Source organism: Delphinus delphis, chromosome 9 (assembly GCF_949987515.2).
Source record: "Delphinus delphis chromosome 9, mDelDel1.2, whole genome shotgun sequence".
In the NCBI taxonomy this organism is placed as follows: Eukaryota; Metazoa; Chordata; class Mammalia; order Artiodactyla; family Delphinidae; genus Delphinus; species Delphinus delphis.
In genome coordinates, this window is record NC_082691.1 from 85,176,412 (window position 1) to 85,198,288 (window position 21,877).

Consider the following 21,877-nt stretch of genomic DNA (forward strand, 5'->3'; position numbering starts at 1 on the left):
ATGAATAAAACTAAAAGCTCGTTCTTTGAGAAGATAAACAAAATTGATAAACCCTTAGCCAGACTCGTCAGGAAAAAAAGGGAGAGGATGCAAATCAATAAAATTAGAAATGAAAAAGGAGAAATCACAACTGACACCACAGAAACACAAAGGATTATAAGAGACTACTACAAACAACTATATGCCAGTAAAATGGACAACCACGAAGAAATGGACAAATTCTTGGAAAGGTACAATTTTCCAAGACTGAACCAGGAAGAATTAGGAAATATAAACAGACCTATCACAAGTAATGAAATTGAAACTGTAATTAAAAATCTTCCAACAAATAAAAGTCCAGGACCAGATGGCTTCACAGGCGAATTCTACCAAACATTTAGAGAAGAGCTAACACTGATCCTTCTCAAACTCTTCCAAAAAATTGCAGAGGGAGGAGCACTCCCAAATTCATTCTATGAAGTCACCATCACCCTGATACCAAAGCCAGAAAAAGATATCACAAAAAAAGAAAATTATAGACCGATATCACTGATGAACATAGATGCAGAAATCCTGAAAAAACTACTAGCAAACAGAATCCAACAACATATTAAAAGGATCATACACCATGATCAAGTGGGATTTATCCCAGGGATGCAAGGATTCTTCAGTATATGCAAATCAATCAATGTGATACACCATATTAACAAATTAAGGAATAAAAACCATATGATCATCTCAATAGATGCAGAAAAAGCTTTCGACAAAATTCAACACCCATTTATGATAAAAACTCTCCAGAAAATGGGCATAGAGGGAACCTACCTCAACATGATAAAGGCCATATACGACAAACCCACAGCAAACATCATACTCAATGGTGAAAAACTGAAAGCATTTCCACAAGATCAGGAACAAGACAAGGATGTACACTCTCGCCACTATTATTCAACATAGTTTTGGAGGTCCTAGCCACGGCAATCAGAGAAGAAAAAGAAAAGGAATACAAATTGGAAAAGAAGAAGTAAAACTGTCACTGTTTTCAGATGACATGATACTATACATAGAGAATCCTAAAGATGCCACCAGAAAACTACTAGAACTAATCAATGAATTTGGTAAGCTTGCAGGATATAAAATTAATACACAGAAATCTCTGGCATTCCTATACACTTACAACAAAAAATCAGAATGAGAAATTGAGGAAACAATCCCATTTACCATCACAACAAAAAGAATAAAATGCCTAGGAATAAACCTACCTAAGGAGGTGAAAGACTTGTACTCAGAAAACTATAAAACACTGATGAAAGAAATCAAAGATGACATAAACAGATGGAGAAATATACCATGTTCTTGGATTGGAAGAATCAATATTGTGAAAATGATTATACTACCCAAAGCAATCTACAGATTCAAACGCAATCCCTATTGAGCTACCAATGACATTCTTCACAGAATTAGAATAAAAAATTTTACAACTCATGTAGAAACACAAAAGACCCCAAATAGCCAAAGCAATCTTGAGAAAGAAAAATGGAGCTGGAGGAATCAGGCCCCCCAACTTCAAACTTTACTACAAAGCTACAGTAATCGAGATAGTATGGTACTGGCACAAAAACAGAAATATAGATCAATGGAACAGGATAGAAAGCCCAGAGGTAGACCCATGCACATATGGTCACCTAATTTACAACAAAGGAGGCAAGAACATACAATGGAGAAAAGACAGCCTCTTCAATAAATGGTGCTGGGAAAACTGGACAGCTAAATGTAGAAGAATGAAATCAGAATACTACCTAACACCATACACAAAAATAAACTCCAAATGGAATAAAGACCTAAATGTAAGACCAGACACTATAAAACACTTAGAGCAAAACATAGGAAAAATACTCTTTGACATAAATCACTGCAAGATCTTTCTTGACCCTCCTCCTAGAGTAATGAAAATAAAAACAAAAATAAACAAATGGGACCTAATGAAACTTAAAAGCTTTTTCACAACAAAGGAAAGCATAAACAAGATGAAAAGACATCCCTCAGAATGGGAGAAGATACCTGCAAGTGAAACAACGGACAAAGGATTAATCTCCAAAATATACAAACAGCTCATGGTGCTCAATACAAAAAAAAAATAATCCAGTAAAAAAATGGGCAGAAGAACTAAGTAGACATTTCATCAAAGAAGACATACAGATGGCCAAGAGGCACATGAAAAGATGCTCAACATCACTAATTATTAGAGAAATACAAATCAAAACTACAATGAGATATGACCTCACACTGGTCAGAATGGCCATTACCAAAAAATCTAGAAACAATAAATGCTGGATTGGGTGTGGTGAAAAAGGAACCCTCCTGCACTGTTGGTGGGAATGTAAATTGATGCAACCACTATGGAGAACAGTATGGAGGTTCCTTAAAAAACTAAAAATAGAACTATCATATGATCCAGCAATCCCACTACTGGGCATCTACCCTGAGAAAACCATAATTCAAAAAGAGACATGTACCACAATGTTCATTGCAGCACTATTTACAATAGCCAGGACATGGAAGCAACCTAAATGCCCATCAACAGATGAATGGATAAAGAAGATGTGGCACATATATACAATGGAATATTACATCAGCCATAAACAGAAACGAAATTGACTTATTTGTAGTGAGGTGGATGGACCTGGAGTCCGTCACACAGAGTGAAGTAAGTCAGAAAGAGAAAAACAAATACCGTATGCTAACACATATATATATATATGGAATCTAAAAAAAAAAAAATGGTACTGATGAACCTATGGGCAGGGCAGGAATAAAGATGTAGACATAGAGAATTGACTTGAGGACACGGAGCGGGAGGATGAAGCTGGGGCAAAGTGAGAGTAGCAGTGACATATATACACTACCAAATGTAAAATAGCTAGCTAGTGGGAAGCTGCTGCATAGCACAGGGAGATCAGCTCGGTGCTTTTTAACCACCTAGAGGGGTAGGATAGGGAGGGTGGGAGGGAGACGCAAGAGGGAGGGGATATGGGGATATGTGTATGCATATGGCTGATTCACTCTGTTGTACAGCAGAAACTAACACAGAATTGTGGAGCAATTATACTCCAATAAAGATCTACTTTAAAAAAAAAAAAGGTTAAGAATCCTGGCCAAGGCCACTTAGCTGGTAAGCAGGGGAGTTGGAGCAAAACCCATATGCTTTTGTTATAACACAAGTTAATCTCCAGATAGAATCCTGTATCTCACTGATCTGTCTATATCTGTTAGTTTACTCTCCATTATACTATCTGGCTAAAGGGACTTTGGAATTGTTTATTGAGATAATTACTTATATGTGATTGAGTAATTTGTTTTTTTTTTGCGGTACGCGGGCCTCTCACTGTTGTGGCCTCACCTGTTGCGGAGCACAGGCTCCGGACGCGCAGGTCCAGCAGCCATGGCTCACGGGCCCAGCCGCTCCGCGGCATAGTGGGATCTTCTCGGACTGGGGCATGAACCCACATCCCCTGCATCAGCAGGCGGACTCTCAACCACTGCACCACCAGGGAAGCCCTGATTGAGTAATGTTTATAACGATGACTTCCGTTCACACCTGGTCTCTACTGCCAAATAGCTCAGAGGGTTTAGGCATAGCAGGTGGTCAGGGAAAGAGATTTTTCCACAGGCAGCTCAGCAGTAAGTGTGTAATAACTACGCTTGCTGCCATGTGGGCTGATGTGTAGAGCTCTCAGGCTCTCGCTGCTCCTATTCACGTGGCTGGAAAATCTTTCTTTCTCAGGATACAGACTTCTCTTATAATGCAGTGGACGCCTGGGTTGAGGTTTCTTGGCTGAGCTCTGGAGTGCTCACCATAGGCGCTTGCACAGAAAGGGCTGTGTGCCTGAGCAAATTGCAGATGGTTTTAACCAATAGTGTCATCCTTACCCCCAAGTCTGTTCTTGCCTCATAGTAGGGAACCCAGCAAAGGTGGAGGCCACCATGGCCTCAGCAGCTCCCATGGGATGCACGGCCTAGGCAACCAGCTTGGTGAACATTTAGAGCAAGGGGAAGCTGGCCTCTGAGCATTCAAGTGGTTGGGAAGCCAGGATGCAGGTTGGCTTGGAGGGGGAACAGTGCTGATGGAGATGAAGATGATGGTTTCTCCCCCCACCACACCCCCAGGTCTCTGTTCATTCCATCTAACTCACCTACCTCCCCAGTCTCTCTCACTCTGCTGGTGTCTTCTGTCCTGGGATTCACTCATCTTAAGGATAGGATGGTGACCAGGATGCCTAAAGGTGCACAGCAAGCATAGAACAGGAAGAAGTTGCAGAACTTGTAACATCAGCAGTAACTGGTTGGCATTTAAGAGTTCTGTGAAATCATCTCTTGTGGTGGCTTCTAAGCCTGGCTGGGGATGCAGGTGAGAAAGGCACAAAGAACAGGCCACTTGGCTGCCCACATGGTAGAAGGGGGAGAGGTAGAAGCTCAGCACCAAGGTGACTATTGACTCTCCAGAACATGGGACACATGTGAGGGTGACTGAGAGTGGATCACTAGCCATTGCGCGGTGGCAGCTGGCCAGCCCTGGGTATTGGAAAGTACCAGAGTTAAGAAGAGCTCTAGGAGCATGTACCTGTGTGGAGTAGGAGGGGGGGTGAACATGGCAACCTGCAAACCCCAACATGTCCCCCTTCCCAGGCCAATCTTCCATCTTCAGAAAGAGCTTAAGGTCTGTGAAAAGATTTCCAGGTGGTGGAGATAGGTTGTGTTCTGCCACCCACACTTTCAGGAAGGTATTTTCCAAATAGAGACAAGGACAGTGAGGGCAAGAGAGAGGCTGCCCTTCACCTGGCACCCACTTATGTTCTCTCTGTTTCTAGATATTGATGGGCTTATGTTCATGAGAATAACATAAGATTCTCCCCACGCCCTGCCAGCTTTTAGCACCATCTGAAGTCTGTCACCAAGGTTGTCTGCTCTGGTTGGGGAAAACCTCGTGGGTGATGGGAACTGGTCCTAAGGCGTGGGTGGCAGATTGGCTAGGAAGGTAAAGAAAAGGGCTGGACATCCAGGCAGAGGGAACAGCATGTGCAAAGGCATAGAAGGGCAAAGTATATGGTGAATTCGGAATTTCAGTGAGGCTGGAGCCAAGAATGTGTAGAAGGGAGAGGTGGAGGAGAGACAGATGGGGAAAGGCTCCATTCTGCACCAGCCTTTCCGCCCTGTCTCTCTGCATGCTGCAGATGTGTCTTTATCCTTTGGAGCTGGGTTAATTAGGACATGATGAAATGCACTGTGGTTTTAATCATCATCTGGGCCAGTTAGATTCACTGTGTTCCCTTATCATGAACAGTGCCCAGGAGTATGAAAGTTCTGTTGTGAAGTTATCACTTTGGGAGAATTAAAACACATGCTGTGGATGAATGTGTAACATGATTTTCATACTCTTAAGAGCTCCTTATTCTTATGTTTCTCTTTTTTTCCTCTTCCTGTTCCTTCTCTCTCCTCTTTCTCTTTGTGATTACTCAAGTCAGTGCTGTATTTTACCGATGCCTCATTTTGCTAACAGAGATGTCAATGCACAGGCACTTTCCAGAACACCCATTTTTAAGACGCCTCTTTTTCTGGGGTATTAGGGTGAGTTGTGACAGAGCATGAGTTCTGCAGATGGGTCCTTGTACTCAGCCAGGAGGAAGGATTTCTCTTCTGTTTTCAACCTGTTTCTTTTGCAAGGCTGCTTTCCTGTGTCAGGGAAATGGTGGTTTGATTCCCCATCTTTGCAGGGCTGCAGTCCAACACCTAGCAAGCCTGTTGGGTTCAGGCTGAGACCCGCCAGCCAGTGGCTTCTCCACCATGGCCTCAGCAGCTCCCATGGGATGCAGTTGGCTGCCCACCTCCGAGAACCCTGTGGAGACCGGATGAGCTGGGAGAAAGTGAAGCTTCATCAATGGCGTTTCCTCCAGACTTGCCATCTGCAACAGAAGCAACTCTGCAGTGGACCTTGCCTCCTTGATGCTAGCCTAGACCCCACGGAGATCCCCCAGAAGCTCCCAGAACAAAGTTAAACTCTGAGAGTCCATCCGGATTGAGCCAGTTTTCTGATGAGGAGATGCTGATCTGCCACATGTGGCTGCACGTTTAGCTCCCTGTGACAGAACCATTTTCTCTGTCAACAGGTCCTTCAGCCCACAGCCCTCTCCAGCAGCTTTTCCTGCATTCATTTGTGTTAAAGGGATGACGCATGTGACAGCGTCGAGTGTGGATTCATTCGGGCCGTCACCTAGCAACGGCCTAATGGCTCCCCTGGCTTTCTGAGCCGGCCCAGAGCACAAAGGCAGCTTTTCAGGCTCGGCCTTCTCCCACCCACACACAGGACTTCAGGGGCCTCTACCCCTGCTGCTGCTGCGGGAGCTAAATGGTGTATAGGAAACAAGTGCGGGACAAATAACAAAGGGGGATTCGGGACTGGCCCCTATCAGGGCCCCATAGGGAGGATGAATCCCGAGTTCAGCCCCAGTACCATGCATTTGTATAGGGTTCTGGAGCTGGAAGGGCCTGGGAGAGCACCCAGCCTCTCCCCTCTTTGCTAAGAAGAAAAATAACTAACCCTCCAAGGATGGAAGGTCTATTCTCTTTTCTAGCTCTTTCCAGCATGGACATTCAGCCAGAGTTTCAGTCCTAGACCCTGACAGTGAAGAAGTGCTTCTTTATGTCTTGAGTTAGCTTTGCGTGTAACTCAGGAACATTCCTTTCTGCAAAATATATATGTTTTTCATTATAAAGTAATATGACCACATTACAGAAAACAGATACGAGGGGAAAAAAGTAAGTCATCCATAATCCCATGACCCGAACATAAGCACTGTCAGCATTTGCTATATTTCCATTGTCTGTTTTTCTTCCAATGCATCTGCTTTTTCCATACTTGCAATCATGGCATACATACAATTTTGTGTCCTGCTCTTTCACTTAATATTTCCCTTAAAGTTATACCATAAGCACTTTTTCATATTTGCCACGTAGTCTTATTTTTAATGGCTATACATTATAACCAAAGACTAGACCATTTCCTCTCATTCGGCCCAGTTATGTCTGGGATAGTAGGCCTGAGGTTTATTTGCCAGCTGAAAGCTCACCATTATCTTTTACTTTTTTTTCCTTTCTCCAGGGACCAAGTTTTCAGGATTAATGTCAGAAATGGAGATGAGATCAGCAAACTAAGTCAGCTAGTGAATTCAGACAACTTTAAGGTACCTAGTTCTCCTTCTCTTGGGTATCAATTAACTTTAGTGGGAGAAGACTCTTGCAGCACTGGCATTGTTATTCCTGAAGAGTTTCTGTGTATAATCCTGTATTAGTCAACATGCCTTTATACAATTGAGAGGGTTGGTGGGGGAGAAGTGCTGTAGATCACAGCAGTGCTGTCCAGGGAGATGAGAGGCCTCAGCAATGGGCTCCATCTTTCTGTCTGCATTGACTTATTACTTCTTGGGCTTTGCCAGGTATTGCCTGCTGGGGAGGCCTGACCAGATAAAATTATGAAATGGCGAAGTTTTCCCTTGTGCAGAATCCAACCCCTCAGGGATCACCAAAGCTTTTGGCAGCTGTTCTAGAAGAATGAGCTCATTGTGCCTTTTACCTGAACTATCCTTTAACCTGGTTTTACTTCTGTTCTCTTCAGCTCAACTTCTGGAAATCTCCCTCTACCTTTGATTGCCTGTGGATGTCGTGTTCCCTTCTGTCAGTCTGCAGCCAGTCAAATCCTTCCTGAAGTCCCAGGGCTTAGAGTACTTGGTGACTGTTGAAGACCTGCAGGTGGATAGGCCAAGGTCCCTCACTGGTCTCACATAGGACCAAGCAGCCAGAGTGGACTTGAGACATTTTCAAGTTCTGGTCTTATTCTTCTCCATTTAAAAGATGAAGACATTGAAGTATATGGAAGTAAAGTGACTTGTTAGAGGAACATGTTGTACTAGAAAGGGCATACATGGGTTAGGAAACCAGCCAGATCTGGATCCAAATCCTGATTTTGCTAACTGCTAGCTGTGTGACTTTGGACAAGCTGTTAACCTCTTGAGACTCTGTTTCTTCATCAGTAAAACGGTAATAGTTATACCTACTTCATACAATTTATTGAGAAGTTTAAGTGGCTCAATGTACATAAAATGTCTAACAGTGCCAGGTATGTCATAGATGCCCCACAAGTATTAAGTCCCTCTCCCTTTTCTTATTTGAAGTCAGGAGGGAAGAACAGAGTGTATGGTGGGTAGAAGGTGGGGCCCTGGTGGGGAGGTGCTGAAGACCAGTCATAAAAAGCATCCTTTGGGAATTCCCTGGTGGTCCAGTGGTTAGGACCCCACACTTCCACTGCAGGGGACATGGGTTCGATCCCTGGTCGGGGAACTAAGATCCCGTGTGCTGTGCGGTGCGGCCAAAAAAAAGCATCCTTTGAGAAAGGGAGAATGTCACCAGCAGCCCCCAGCAGAGGGAACATCACTGCCTAAGCCAGACACCAGCCTCATGAGCTGTATTTGAACAGCAGGGCAGTGTCTGGCTCATGTTCTCTCCTTCACTGAGGTGGGTTGTGGACTAATTGGTGATTTGGCCCAGGAGTTTCCTGATGGTGTGAGCAGCTGTGAGCTTATTAATCATCCTCACATGTCACAGACATCTGCCAGGAACCTTCAAAGTATGAGTGGTTGTAAGAATTTCTTTGTTTCTGAATGGTTTCCCAAGCTGGGTATTTCAGAGGCACTGGATACCAGATGCAGACTGATGACTAGAGAATTTGTGGTATAGAATAACCAAATAGCACATATGTTGCTTCCAGGAAGTAAGTAGGTTTTGAATGAGGTGATGTACATTGGGCTCCAAGAAGTAAGATTATATAGATATGTGGAAGAAATCAGACCTCCTTTTACACCTTGACATTTGTGCTTCTTGATATGTGTGCCAAGGGTGCTGCCATCTTGGCTACCACATGTCCCAAGATATGGTGGAAACAGCATGAAGCTCCATCCCCAAAGGATCACTTTGTAATGTTGCCCTGTCTGTTTTAGGCCCTTTTAGATAATGAAGATGAGGAAATGCAGTACAATGAAGGTCAAGAACGGAGCAGTAATAACTTCAACTATGGAGCCTATCATTCCCTGGAAGCTGTAAGTATTTCAGAGCAGGTTAAGATCAAGGTCATTGGCTACTCTTCAATTCTTTTCTTTTTTTTTTTTAATTTTAGAATTTTTAAAATCTTTTTATACAGCAGGTTCTTACTAGTTATCCATTTTTCAATTCTTTTCTAATTCTTTGTTTGTTTATCTCCCACCAACACCTAAGAGCATAGTGAAACACAAACTGAACATTTTCTCCCACGTGCTTCGTTCTTTTCTTAAGCAACCCCTCAAAGAAAACCATGAAATAATTGCAATCATTTCCAGTCCTTGTAATTCAACCTTCTTATACCCCACCAGAATCCCTGTATTTTATTCACTCAGATTAAAGTGTTTCTTATCCCAGGCAAATAGACAAGTGATTATTTCCAAGGTTAACCAAATATTTCCACTCATTTATCATGACTACTTATAACGTATATTTATTCCATAATGCGCTTTGGTGCTGTGTTTAGTTAGAAATCACTTATATAGATGACTGACTTTCAAGGTAAGCCAACCCTTCAAATGAGAAATTTAGAGCAGAATAATTTAATATGATATTGGAATTTGAGGAACCAAGAAGGACTGGAATGGAACTGAATCACATAGCATATGGTTTTCTTAGGTCCCTCAATGTCTTCTTCCTTAGTCTGGAAACTCTCTATTAACTCAGGAAGACACCCCAAATCTAAATTGGTATTCTTCCTATAGCTGAATATATGTTGTTCTTTATATCCAAAGATAGAGTCCTTGGCATGCTTTTCATGAGGCATATCCTTTGAATTATTTTTCTTCTAGATGAGGTTTTTTTCAAAGCTTGACCAAATATTTCCCCTTCTTTCCCAGGATTGTCAGTAGCTGTGTTTAATGTGTACACTTCCAGCCGCACTGCCCCTTGATCCCTCTTGTGACCAATGACATACAGCTGCAAAACACCTGGATAAAGTTAGGAGTTCAGTCCAGGGCCATGGACGAAAGCAGAGCTAAGGGCCCACACAGGGATCAAACCCATGATGTTAGCCTCATTAACATGGGGCACTCCCTAGCTGAGCTAACCAGTAGCAAATGTCACCCCAGATTCTGGAAACTCCATCCCCTCACCTGCCTGCTGCAGGAGCCTCACTTTCCCATCCACTCACTTTTGTTCTCTGGCTTTAGGTATCATTGTCATCTGGCTTACAGCCATCTATCATTCCCTGCAAGGCCTTTTGCTGTGGGTTGGTGTACCATCTCCCTTCTGACTTGTTCATAGTCAGTTCTTTTTAAAAACCGCTTTTAAGAGCTCATATTCCACAATCACTTGGGCCTTCTTAGGTCTCTAAAGGGAATTTCATGTTTGTCTCTGCCGGGGTTTCTAGTTTCAGATCCTTTGTATGTATTGTTGTGGTTGCTGTTATTGTTGTTAGTTTTGTGGGTAAGTTTTCCCCTGATGTTGGCAGTGTGAATTTGCACCCCTCATCTGGACACAGCTTAGTGTTTTAACTTTTCCTGGGTGACTCTCTTTCCTCTCACGACTCAGGGCAGGCATCTGACGTTCTAGGGTCAGTGGGTAGAGTTTCCAGGCCCTTTGCATGGCCAGAATTACCAATTCCCAGCTCTCAAGTTCCAGCTCCTTGCCCCATGCAGGGTCCATTGCCCTCTACTCCTATTCCTGGTTGCTATAAACTCTCGGTGCCTAAAGTGGATATCTGGTTCTGGGGCTTCATCTTCTGCCCTTTACTGTGTTACCTTGTTCCCTCTAAATTTCTGGCACCCACAATTTTTCCTTTTTTTTGGCTTTTAAATTTGGCTGGGACTTATTTTCATTGTATTTTATCTGGCTTGTCTATATATTTGGGAGGTAGTTTCTTGCTTCTGCTCAATCTGCCATAATGGCTGCAAGTCTGATAAATCCTTTAAGCTTGATTTTATTCTATATTGATTACACATTTTCATTCTTGGTAAAGCTCCTTCTTTCAATTTTAAGGTCTAAACAGAAATTTGTTTATTTCCTTATTTCAATCCTCAAAAGGTTTGAACAACTAAGATGGATGAACTCCATTTAAATCAAACTTTTTTTTTTTACTGAAAGCAAATGGAAGCATTTGTAGCCGTGATTTATATAGCTCTTCACGTGCCCTCTCAAAGCCTTTGAAGAATCATTTCCAAAGTGGGGTGCTTGTATGGCAGGGTATAAGCAAGATGGTCCACTGGGATGGAGAAATAAACTATTGCAACTTCTATTTATATTTCTACATATATTTGTATTTATTATTATCTTTAAAATAAATTTATTTATTTATTTTTGGCTGCATTGGGTCTTTGTTGCTGAACGTGGGCTTTCTCTAGTTGCGGCAAGAGGGGGCTACTCTTTGTTGTGGTGCACGGGCTTCTCATTGCGGTGGCTTCTTTTGCTGTGGAGCACGGGCTCTAGGTGCATGGGCTTCAGTAGTTGCAGCACATGGGTTCAGCAGTTGTGGCTTGCGGGCTCTAGAGCGCAGGCTCAGTAGTTGTGGCACGCGGGCTTAGTTGCTCCGTGGCATGTGGGATCTTCCCAGACCAGGGCTCGAACCCGTGTCCCCTGCATTGGCAGGCAGATTCTTAACCACTGCGCCACCATAGAAGTCCTGTATTTATTGTTAATGCAACAATTTTTTTTAACATCTTTATTGGAGTATAATTGCTTTACAGTTGTGTATTAGTTTCTGCTTTATAACAAAGTGAATCAATTATACATATACATATATCCCCATATCTCTTCCCTTTTGCGTCTCCCTCCCTCCCACCCTCCCTATCCCCCACCTCTAGGTGGTCACAAAGCACCGAGCTGATCTCCCTGTGCTATGTGGCTGCTTCCCACTAGCTATCTATTTTACATTTGGTAGTGTATATATGTCCATGCCACTCTCTCACTTTGTCCCAGCTTACCCTTCCCCCTCCCCGTATCCTCAAGTCCATTCTCTAGTAGGTCTGTGTCTTTATTCCTGTCTTGCCCCTAGGTTCTTCATGACCTTTTCTGTTTTTGTTATTTTAGATTCCATATATGTGTGTTAGCATATGGTATTTGTTTTTCTCTTTCAGACTTACTTCACTCTGTATGACAGACTTTAGGCCCATCCACCTCACTACAAATAACTCAATTTCATTTCTGTTTATGGCTGAGTAATATTCCATTGTAGACATGTGCCACATCTTCTCTATCCATTCGTCTGTTGATGGACACTTAGGTTGCTTCCATGTCCTGGCTATTGTAAATAGAACTGCAATGAATATTGTGGTACATGACTCTTTTTTTTTTTTTCAGTTTACTAATTCAAACTTTAATCTCTTCTGGAAACATCTTCACAGACACACCCAGAAATAATGTGTTGACAGCTATCTGGGTATCCCTTAGCCCAGACAAGCTGATGCATAAAATTAACCAACCTTTACATGACTCGTACCTACTCAGACGAACGGCACTCCCTCCAAGAAGACTTCCCTAAAACTCCTAGACAGGGTCAGGCATCCCCTGAACGTGTCCGTAGCTCCCCACATTTGTCTACTCAAACACTTAGCAGTTGCACCATAAGAGTCTATTCATTTGCCTAGGATCACAACTAGATTAGAATCTTGTTCACTGTTTAACTCTATAGAACAGGTGATTTGCTTACTATCAAGGAGTTTGTATATGTGCCAAATATCAAGTGTATTATACTAAATTGCCAGGACCCCAAAGATCCGTTTATAATAATAAGTAACCACATGCATTATTTGGATTAAAACCAATTGTCCCACCATGCTGCCTAATGGAATCTTTTATATTATGCATTACTTTTTAAGGCAGCATTTCTCTAATTGTGTAATGAAAAAAGACACAAGGGATGAATACGTGTACATGATCAAATTGTCCTGATGCTGTACCCTCATACTTAGCTTATCGGATCTAGTCTCTTGGTATCTGGAAACTTTCTTGTCCAGGCCCTTTTTTTAAATTATCTTACACATTTAAGAGTGTGGTGTAGAGCTGGCCAATTACCTGGCCAATATGTTCTGTCTTAAACAATCTAATAATTCGGACAAAAGGGTCTTTTTCCTTAAGACCAAGTATTTTTTTACCTCAGTATCTACATATTAAATTCTTTACTTAACAATGCTTATGTTATGATTGTTCAAAAGGATGTTATATAATATTGTTATGAGCTGAATGTTTGCCCTCCCCTGAAGTTCATATGTTGAAGACCTAAACCCCCAAATGTGATAGTATTTGCAGTTGGGGTTTTTAGGAGGTAATTAGGTTTAGATGAGGTCGAGGGTGGGACCTTCATGATGGGATTAGTGCCCTTATAAGAAGAGGAATACAGAGCTCTCTCTCTCTCTCTCTCTCTCTCTCTCTCCACTCACAAGTACAGAAGAAAGGCCATATGAGCACAGCTAGAAGGTGGATGTCTACAAGCCAGGAAGAGAGCTCTTCATAGAACCCGACCATGCCAGTACGTTGATCTTGGCCTTCCCAGCCTCTAGAACTGTGAGAAATAAAATCTATTGTTTTTAAGCCACCCAGTCTGTACTATTTTGTTATAGTAGCCTGAGATGACTAAGACACATATATTCTTCAAAATGCTTAAAAATTCTATGTAATGTGCCCCTTAATTGCTAGAAAAATGTACCTAATGTAGCTATTTGAGAAATTATATGGACATACTGAAGATCTCATCAGTAACTGAAGAAAGTTTTATTCACTTGAGTGTTCCAGTACTTCCCATTTTGGCCACAAACATAATTTCCTTATATGGCAATAGGTCAAAAGGTGAAGTGTTGTAGTGATACAGATTGAGCCTGATCTTTTTTTTTTTTTTTTTTTTTACCTCTTCCTTTCAGTTTTATTTAGCAAGGCTTGTGGGGCAGGGGCGGGGAGGTGTATGCGTGTGTTTGTGCCTGGGTGTGTGTGTGTTTTCATCTCTGTTTTTCAGTCAAGATAGAAAAGTAACAACCTGTAAAGTGTGACATACCAATCATCTTCCACTACAAAGCAGTCCCGTAATCAGGTTGTCCTTATTTCTGCTGAGTGTCCCACATGATACTTTGGACTCAGTTTTTCCCATTCCTTCTCCTCCACATCCAATAAGCTGCTTTAGACATCCTTTCCCTGCTCCATAACCACATTGCTGCTGTCACATGACTACCTCCTTCTACAACAGTAACCCCATGGGTCCCCCCTTAGCTTATCTTTCTACACTCCAGCCTGTACCACACAGAGGTGTGAGGTTAAGCCTCACCCGTAACACTTTCATGGACTTTTCCTGTGCACTCAACTAGTCCAGCCCTCATTCTTTTTTTTTTTTTTTTCTTTTTTTACATCTTTATTGGGGTATAATTGCTTTACAATGGTGTGTTAGTTTCTGCTTTATAACAAAGTGAATCAGTTATACATATACATATGTTCCCATATCTCTTCCCTCTTGCGTCTCCCTCCCTCCCACCCTCCCTATCCCACCCCTCCAGGTAGTCACAAAGCACTGAGCTGATCTCCCTGTGCTATGCGGCTGCTTCCCACTAGCTATCTACCTTACGTTTGGTAGTGTATATATGTCCATGCCTCTCTCTCACTTTGTCACAGCTTACCTTTCCCCCTCCCCATATCCTCAAGTCCATTCTCTAGTAGGTCTGTGTCTTTATTCCCGTCTTACCCCTAGGTTCTTCATGACATTTTTTTTCTTAAATTCCATATATATGTGTTAGCATACAGTATTTGTCTTTCTCTTTCTGACTTACTTCACTCTGCATGACAGACTCTAGGTCTATTCACCTCATTACAAATAGCTCAATTTCGTTTCTTTTTATGGCTGAGTAATATTCCATTGTATATATGTGCCACATCTTCTTTATCCATTCATCCGATGATGGACACTTAGGTTGTTTCCATCTCTGGGCTATTGTAAATAGCGCTGCAATGAATATTTTGGTACATGACTCTTTTTTTTTTTTTTTCTTGGATTGAGTTTTAAATACTTCTTGATTATTTTTATTGTTTGGAATAACAGATGTTCACGCCTGTTAAAGGACCCCAAACTAGTGAATATAATTAGAAAAAATAGAAACTGAAAAATACTTGCCTACTCTTAAGAAGAAATGACATTTTAAGTTTATTCTATACTAAATAGCCAAGAAGAAATTTAAGAATTCTCCTTTGGAATTTTGGATGTAAGGATTTGTATCCATTCAGCCAATCTGTGTCTTTTGGTGGGAGCATTTAATCCATTTACATTTAAGGTAATTATTGATATGTGTGTTCCTATTCCCATTTTCTTAATTGTTTTGGGTTTTGTTATTGTAGGTCCTTTCCTTCTTTTGTGTTTCTTGCCTAGAGAAGTTCCTTTAGCAGTTGTTGTAGAGCTGGTTTGGTGGTGCTGAACTCTCTCAGCTTTTGCTTGTCTGTAAAGGTTTTAATTTCTCCATCAAATCTGAATGAGATCCTTGCTGGGTAGAGTAATCTTGGTTGCAGGTTTTTCTCCTTCAACACTTTCAATATGTCCTGCCACTCCCTTCTGGCTTGCAGAGTTTCTGCTGAAAGATCAGCTGTTAACCTTATGGGGATTCCCTTGTGTGTTATTTGTTGTTTTTCCCTTGCTGCTTTTAATATGTTTTCTTTGTATTTAATTTTTGACAGTTTGATTAATATGTGTCTTGGCGTATTTCTCCTTGGATTTATCCTGTATGGGACTCTCTGTGCTTCCTGGACTTGATTAACTATTTCCTTTCCCATATTAGGGAAGTTTTCAACTATAATCTCTTCAAATATTTTCTCAGTCCCTTTCTTTTTCTCTTCTTCTTCTGGAACCCCTATAATTCGAATGTTGGTGCGTTTAATGTTGTCCCAGAGGTCTCTGAGACTGTCCTCAGTTCTTTTCATTCTTTTTTCTTTATTCTGCTCTGCAGTAGTTATTTCCACTATTTTATCTTCCAGGTCACTTATCCGTTCTTCTGCCTCAGTTATTCTGCTATTGATCCCATCTAGAGTACTTTTAATTTCATTTATTGTGTTGTTCATCGTTGCTTGTTTCATCTTTAGTTCTTCTAGGTCCTTGTTAACTGATTCTTGCAATTTGTCCATTCTATTGTCCATTCTATCTCCAAGATTTCGGATCAACCTTACTATCATTATTCTGAATTCTTTTTCAGGTAGACTGCCTATTTCCTCTTCATTTGTTAGGTCTGGTGGGTTTTTATCTTGCTCCTTCATCTGCTGTGTGTTTTTCTGTCTTTTCATTTTGCTTATCTTACTGTGTTTGGGGTCTCCTTTTTTGCAGGCTGAAGGTTCGTAGTTCCTGTTGTTTTTTGTGTCTGTCCCCAGTGGCTAAGGTTGGTTCAGTGGGTTGTGTAGGCTTCCTGGTGGAGGGTACTAGTGCCTGTGTTCTGGTGGATGAGGCTGGATCTTGTCTTTCTGGTGGGCAGGTCCACGTCTGGTGGTGTGTTTTGGGGTGTCTGTAGACTTATTATGATTTTGGGCAGCCTCTCTGCTAATGGGTGGGGTTGTGTTCCTGTCTTGCTAATTGTTTGGCATAGGATGTCCAGCACTGTAGCTTGCTGGTCGTTGAGTGAAGCTGGGTGCTGGCGTTGAGATGGAGATCTCTCGGAGATTTTTGCTGTTTGATATTATGTGCAGCTGGGAGGCCTCTTGTGGACCAGTGTCCTGAAGTTGGCTCTCCCACCTCAGAGGCACAGCACTGACTCCTGGCTGCAGCACCAAGAGCCTTTCATCCACAGGGCTCCTTAATTTGGGATGATTCGTTGTCTATTCAGGTATTCCACAGATGCAGGGTATATCAAGTTGATTGTGGAGCTTTAATCCGCTGCTTCTGAGGCTGCTGGGAGAGATTTCCCTTTCTCTTCTTTGTTCTCACAGTTCCCAGGGGCTCAGCTTTGGATTTGGCCCCGCCTGTGCGTGTAGGTCGCCGGAGGGCGTCTGTTCTTTGCTCAGACAGGACGGGGTTAAAGGAGCCGCTGATTCGGAGGCTCTGGCTCACCCAGGCCGGGGGGTAGGGAGGGTCACGGAGTGCGGGGTGGGCCTGCAGCGGCAGAGGTCGGCGTGACGTTGCAGCCTGAGGCCGCCGTGCGTTCTCCGGGGGAGCCGTCCCTGGATCCCGGGACCCTGGCAGTGGCGGGCTGCACAGGCTCCCCGGAAGGGCGTGTGGCTAGTGACCTGTGTTCGCACACAGGCCTCCTGGCGGCGGCAGCAGCGGCCTTAGCGTCCCATGTCCGTCTCTGGGCTCCGCACTCTTAGCCGCGGCTCGCGCCCGTCCCTGGAGCTCTCTCAAGCAGCGTTCTTAATCCCCTCTCCTCGTGCACCAGGTAACAAAGAGGGACGTAAAAGTGTCTTGCCTCTTCGGCAGGTCCAGACCCCTCCCTGGACTCTCTCCCGGCCAGCCGCGGCGCACCAACGCCCTGCAGGCTGTGTTCACGCCGCCAACCCCAGTCCCCTCCCGGCGCTCCGACAAAAGCCGGAGCCTCAGCTCCCAGTCCCGCCCGCCCCAGCGGGTGAGCAGACAAGCCTCTCGGCTGGTGAGTGCCGGTCGGCCCGATCCTCTGCGCTGGAATCTGGCCGCTTTGCTCTCAGCACCCCTGTTGCTGTGCTCTCCTCCGCGGCTCCCAAGCTCCCCCACTCCGCCTCCCGAAGTCTCCACCCGCGAAGGGGCTTCCTAGTGTGTGGACACTTTTCCTCCTTCACAGCTCTCTCCTGCTGGTGCAGGACCCGTCCCTATCCTTTTGTCTCTCTTTAGTTTTTTCTTTTGCCCTAACCAGGTACGTGGGGGGGTTCCTTGCCTTTTGGGAGGTCTGAGGTCTTCTGCCAGCGTTCAGTAGGTGCTCCGTAGGAGTTGTTCCACGCGTAGATGTATTTCTGGTGTATCTGTGGAGAGGAAGGTGATCTCCGCGTCTTACTCTTCCGCCATCTTCCCGGAAGTCCCCCATGACTCTTTTTGAATTATGGTTTTTGCAGGATATATGCCCAGTAGTGGGTTTGCTGGGTTGTATGGTAGTTCTATTTTTAGTTTTTTTTTTTTTTTTTTTTTTTTTTTTTTTTTTTTTGCGGTACGCGGGCCTCTCACTGCTGTGGCCTCTCCCGTTGCGGAGCACAGGCTCCGGACGCGCAGGCTCAGTGGCCATGGCTCACGGGCCTAGCCGCTCCGCGGTATGTGGGATCTTCCCGGACCGGGGCACGAACCCACGTCCCCGGCATTGGCAGGCGGACCCTCAACCACTGCGCCACCAGGGAAGCCCCTATTTTTAGTTTTTTAAGGAACCTCCATACTGTTCTCCATAGTGACTGTATCAATTTACATTCCCACCAACAGTGCAAGAGGGTTCCCTTTTCTCCACACCCTCTCCAGCATTTATTGTTTGTAGATTTTTTTTTTTTTTTTTTTTTTTTTTTTTGTGTTGTGGAGCACAGGCTCCCGACGCGCAGGCCCAGCGGCCATGGCTCACAGGCCCAGCTGCTCCGCGGCATGTGGGATCCTCCCGAACGGGGGCACGAACCCGCATCCCCCACATCGGCAGGTGGACTCCCAACTACTGCACCACCAGGGAAGCCCTGTTTGTAGATTTTTAGATGATGGCGATTCTGACTGGTGTGAGATGATATCTCATTGTAGTTTTGATTTGCATTTCTCTAATTAATGATGTTGAGCATTCCTTCATGTGTTTGTTGGCAGTCTGTATATTTTCTTTGGAGAAATGTCTATTTAGGTCTTCTGCCCATTTTTGCATTGGGTTTGTTTTTCTGATATTGAGCAATGCAACAATTTTTGCTTCTATTTTTTTGTTTTATAATGTACATAATATACTTGTGTGGTATTATATATATTCATGGTGCATACTGAATTTTTTTTTTTAAGAAGATGTTGGGGGTAGGAGTTTATTAATTTATTTTATTTATTTTTGCTGTGTTGGGTCTTCGTTTCTGTGTGAGGGCTTTCTCTAGTTGTGGCAAGCGGGGGCCACTCTTCATCGCGGTGCGCAGGCCTCTCTCACTATTGTGGCCTCTCTTGTTGCGGAGCACAGGCTCCAGACGCGCAGGATCAGTAGTTGTGGCTCACGGGCCTAGTTGCTCCGCGGCATGTGGGATCCTCCCAGACTAGGGCTCGAACCTGTGTCCACTGCATTAGCAGGCAGATTCTCAACCACTGCGCTACCAGGGAAGCCCAACTGAATTTTTTTTTTAACTGATGGAGAAAGTGATAAAAAAGTTTGGAGAGCAATGCTTTTTAAGAACCTTGGCTAAATGGGACCCTTGCTGATTATTGAGCCTAGTATACTGCAAAGGGCCACACTGTTGGAGCAGTATCTGCACAAGTCTCTCTACTCTAGTTTAATGGGCTATAATTTTGTGGACAAATAAAATGTGTTTTTCTCTAGAAAACTGTAGAAACGGATTCTTAGGCAGTTGCTTAAGAATAAGCATTCCATGCCGATAATATTGACAACCCCCAGGTTAGGGGACTGTAAAAAATCATTAAGATCAACAAGATTAAGTTCACATATACCCACCCAGAGCTGAACAAAATTTTTAAATCCTCCTGTGTTTACCTTTTCACAGTTCAGATTTACCATGAGATAGACAGCATTGCCAGAGATTTTCCTGACTTGGCAAGCAGGGTGAAGATTGGGCATTTATTTGAAAACCGGTCAGTATATGTACTGAAGGTGAGGCCCCATGCACTTTGAAGGGCCCGACTAGACTCAGGTTCCTGGTTCCTTGTGTCCAAGATTCAGCCCTCACACCTCTGAAAGAGGTAGCTTTATAGGACCTCCTTGACTTTAGGGAGGAGGGTGAGGTGAGGAGACATCTACCCGGATTCGAATTTGGTCTGACAGAGGGTCCCCTGCTTCTGCCTAATGTGGGAGGAGTAAGAAGGAGCACATCGCATTCCAAGTTTTGGCTGAAAAGCAGAATCAGGAAGAGATGGGAGGCGGTTAGTGTTCTAGAAAGCTCTCAGATTGGCCACAGTCTTTTCCCTCCATTCCCATCTTCTGTAAATATTAAGACAAATTGGGATGGGCCTAAAAATTCTATTCTGCTTATTTTCCTTATTGGAAAAGCAATCTAGGAAGCTGATTTTAGGGTTGATGTAGTTTTAAGCCCAGTCTATGATCCTTGGCTGCATAAAGCCTAATTTCCAGATATTTCTAACAGATTTCAGGTCTATATTGGCAAAAGAAATAGAGAATTTATGGCAGTGACATAAATTACATAAATAATCCAGCCAAATGAATAAAAAGGAATTTGGAGTTACAAACCATGGAACAAGTGATGGTGCCTAGAATTTGTCAAACACTTGAATCCATACAGGCCCTGAGGAGCCCAGGTTTATAGCAATGGTGAAATTACCGGTGGGAGAAGACCTGCCATTGAGCTGGTTGCTGTAAAATTATCTACATGAATTTAGATTATTTGCCAACTGCTGGAGACCCTTGCTTCATTAGCACCAAGCTCTGACCCAAGGGGGCCCCACACTAAAAAGCAGCAGCCAGAATTCATTTCATGCTGTTTACAAAGAGCTTTAGTGAACCCTCCCTTTCCTCATTTTAAAACTGATTTCATTTATTGCCTCAAGTAGAACAGGCTGGTTCATGCACTTTTGTGTCTCTCTGTTGGGCTACCATTTGAGGTCTTTCAAGAGGCATAATAGTATCTCTAATCACACGGGCATTATAATTCACAGTAGCAATTGTTTCCCCTTCCTATTTGCTTCCAACCTTGGAGTGGCTCAAGCTGCCCGGAGCTGCGGTGCTGCAACTGGGCCCTGCCAGCCAACAAATTAAGCTCCCTGGTCACGAAGAAGCCCGATAAAGGGATGGTGCCCTCAGACATTTGGTCTCTGAATGATCTTAAATTGATTAAATGAATAGGGGCGAGCTGGGAAGAGGAGAGGAGAGGTGAGCGGAGACGCAGGCGGGCAGAAGGGTCATTTTCTGGCCTCTTTTTCCTTCCACAGTTCAGCACTGGAGAAGGCAGGCAGCAGCTGACCATTTGGCTGAATTCAGGTATCCATTCCCAGGAGTGGATCTCACAGGCCACGGTGATCTGGACCGCAAGGAAGGTCATGTTGCCTTGTATTACCCCAGAATTCTGTTGGGCCCGGATTGCCCTGCAGCGTCCCACACAGCTAGACCCTGGCGACGAGATAGGAAGGCACTATGCACAGACATGATAGGCTGGGGGGGTGCCTTTTCTGATTGGAGAAGCAAAAGATCAGAGCCCCATAGTCAGGCCACTGTGGCTAAATGACAAAGTGCATTCATAGCAGCAAGCAAGCTAATGAGCTGCAGAGGTGGCCCTAAAACCCTGACCCACAGTCAGTCCCGCAGGAAGGGAGCAGGGTCTTCTCAGTAGCAAAGCTCAGGTAAGCTTTACCTTTAGTCCCTTTCAGGCCACCCAGACCCTCAGGGACCTCATGCTATCTCCATGTCCCTCTGGAAAGTCTATTTTAAGCCAGCACCAGTGGAGGGGTGGTGCAAGTGGAGGATCCATCTTCCCTACCCCTAGCACGGGGAGGGGGCGTGCTCAGATTCCTAATAACTATTATGATGTGCGGCTCTCCCCTCCCCTGTTCCCGCCCCCTGGAAGGAATGAATAAACAAGGCAGCCCAGGACTCACTGAGGTTGATGTCATCAGGCAACCATGTTTCCCCAGGTTTTGAATTGCTCCATGGGCTTTGCAGAGCGCTGCACCTATGAGGGTGGCAGGGAGGCTGCAGAGGGTGGATGCTGTTCTAGGAGTTGGGCATCTTGGGAAGATAAA

General features: G+C 43.9%; 1 protein-coding gene across 1 annotated transcript in view; it reads left to right on the forward strand.

Annotated features, from left to right (window-relative positions):
• The window catches only part of CPA4 (carboxypeptidase A4), a 33,559-nt gene that overhangs the window by 3,092 nt on the left and 8,590 nt on the right, over positions 1 to 21,877 (forward strand). Inside the window, 6 exon segments of the mRNA XM_060019795.1 lie at positions 7,136 to 7,217; positions 7,649 to 7,679; positions 7,682 to 7,782; positions 9,027 to 9,125; positions 19,677 to 19,778; positions 21,071 to 21,175. Of these exon segments, the coding sequence (XP_059875778.1) occupies positions 7,136 to 7,217; positions 7,649 to 7,679; positions 7,682 to 7,782; positions 9,027 to 9,125; positions 19,677 to 19,778; positions 21,071 to 21,175 (520 nt within the window).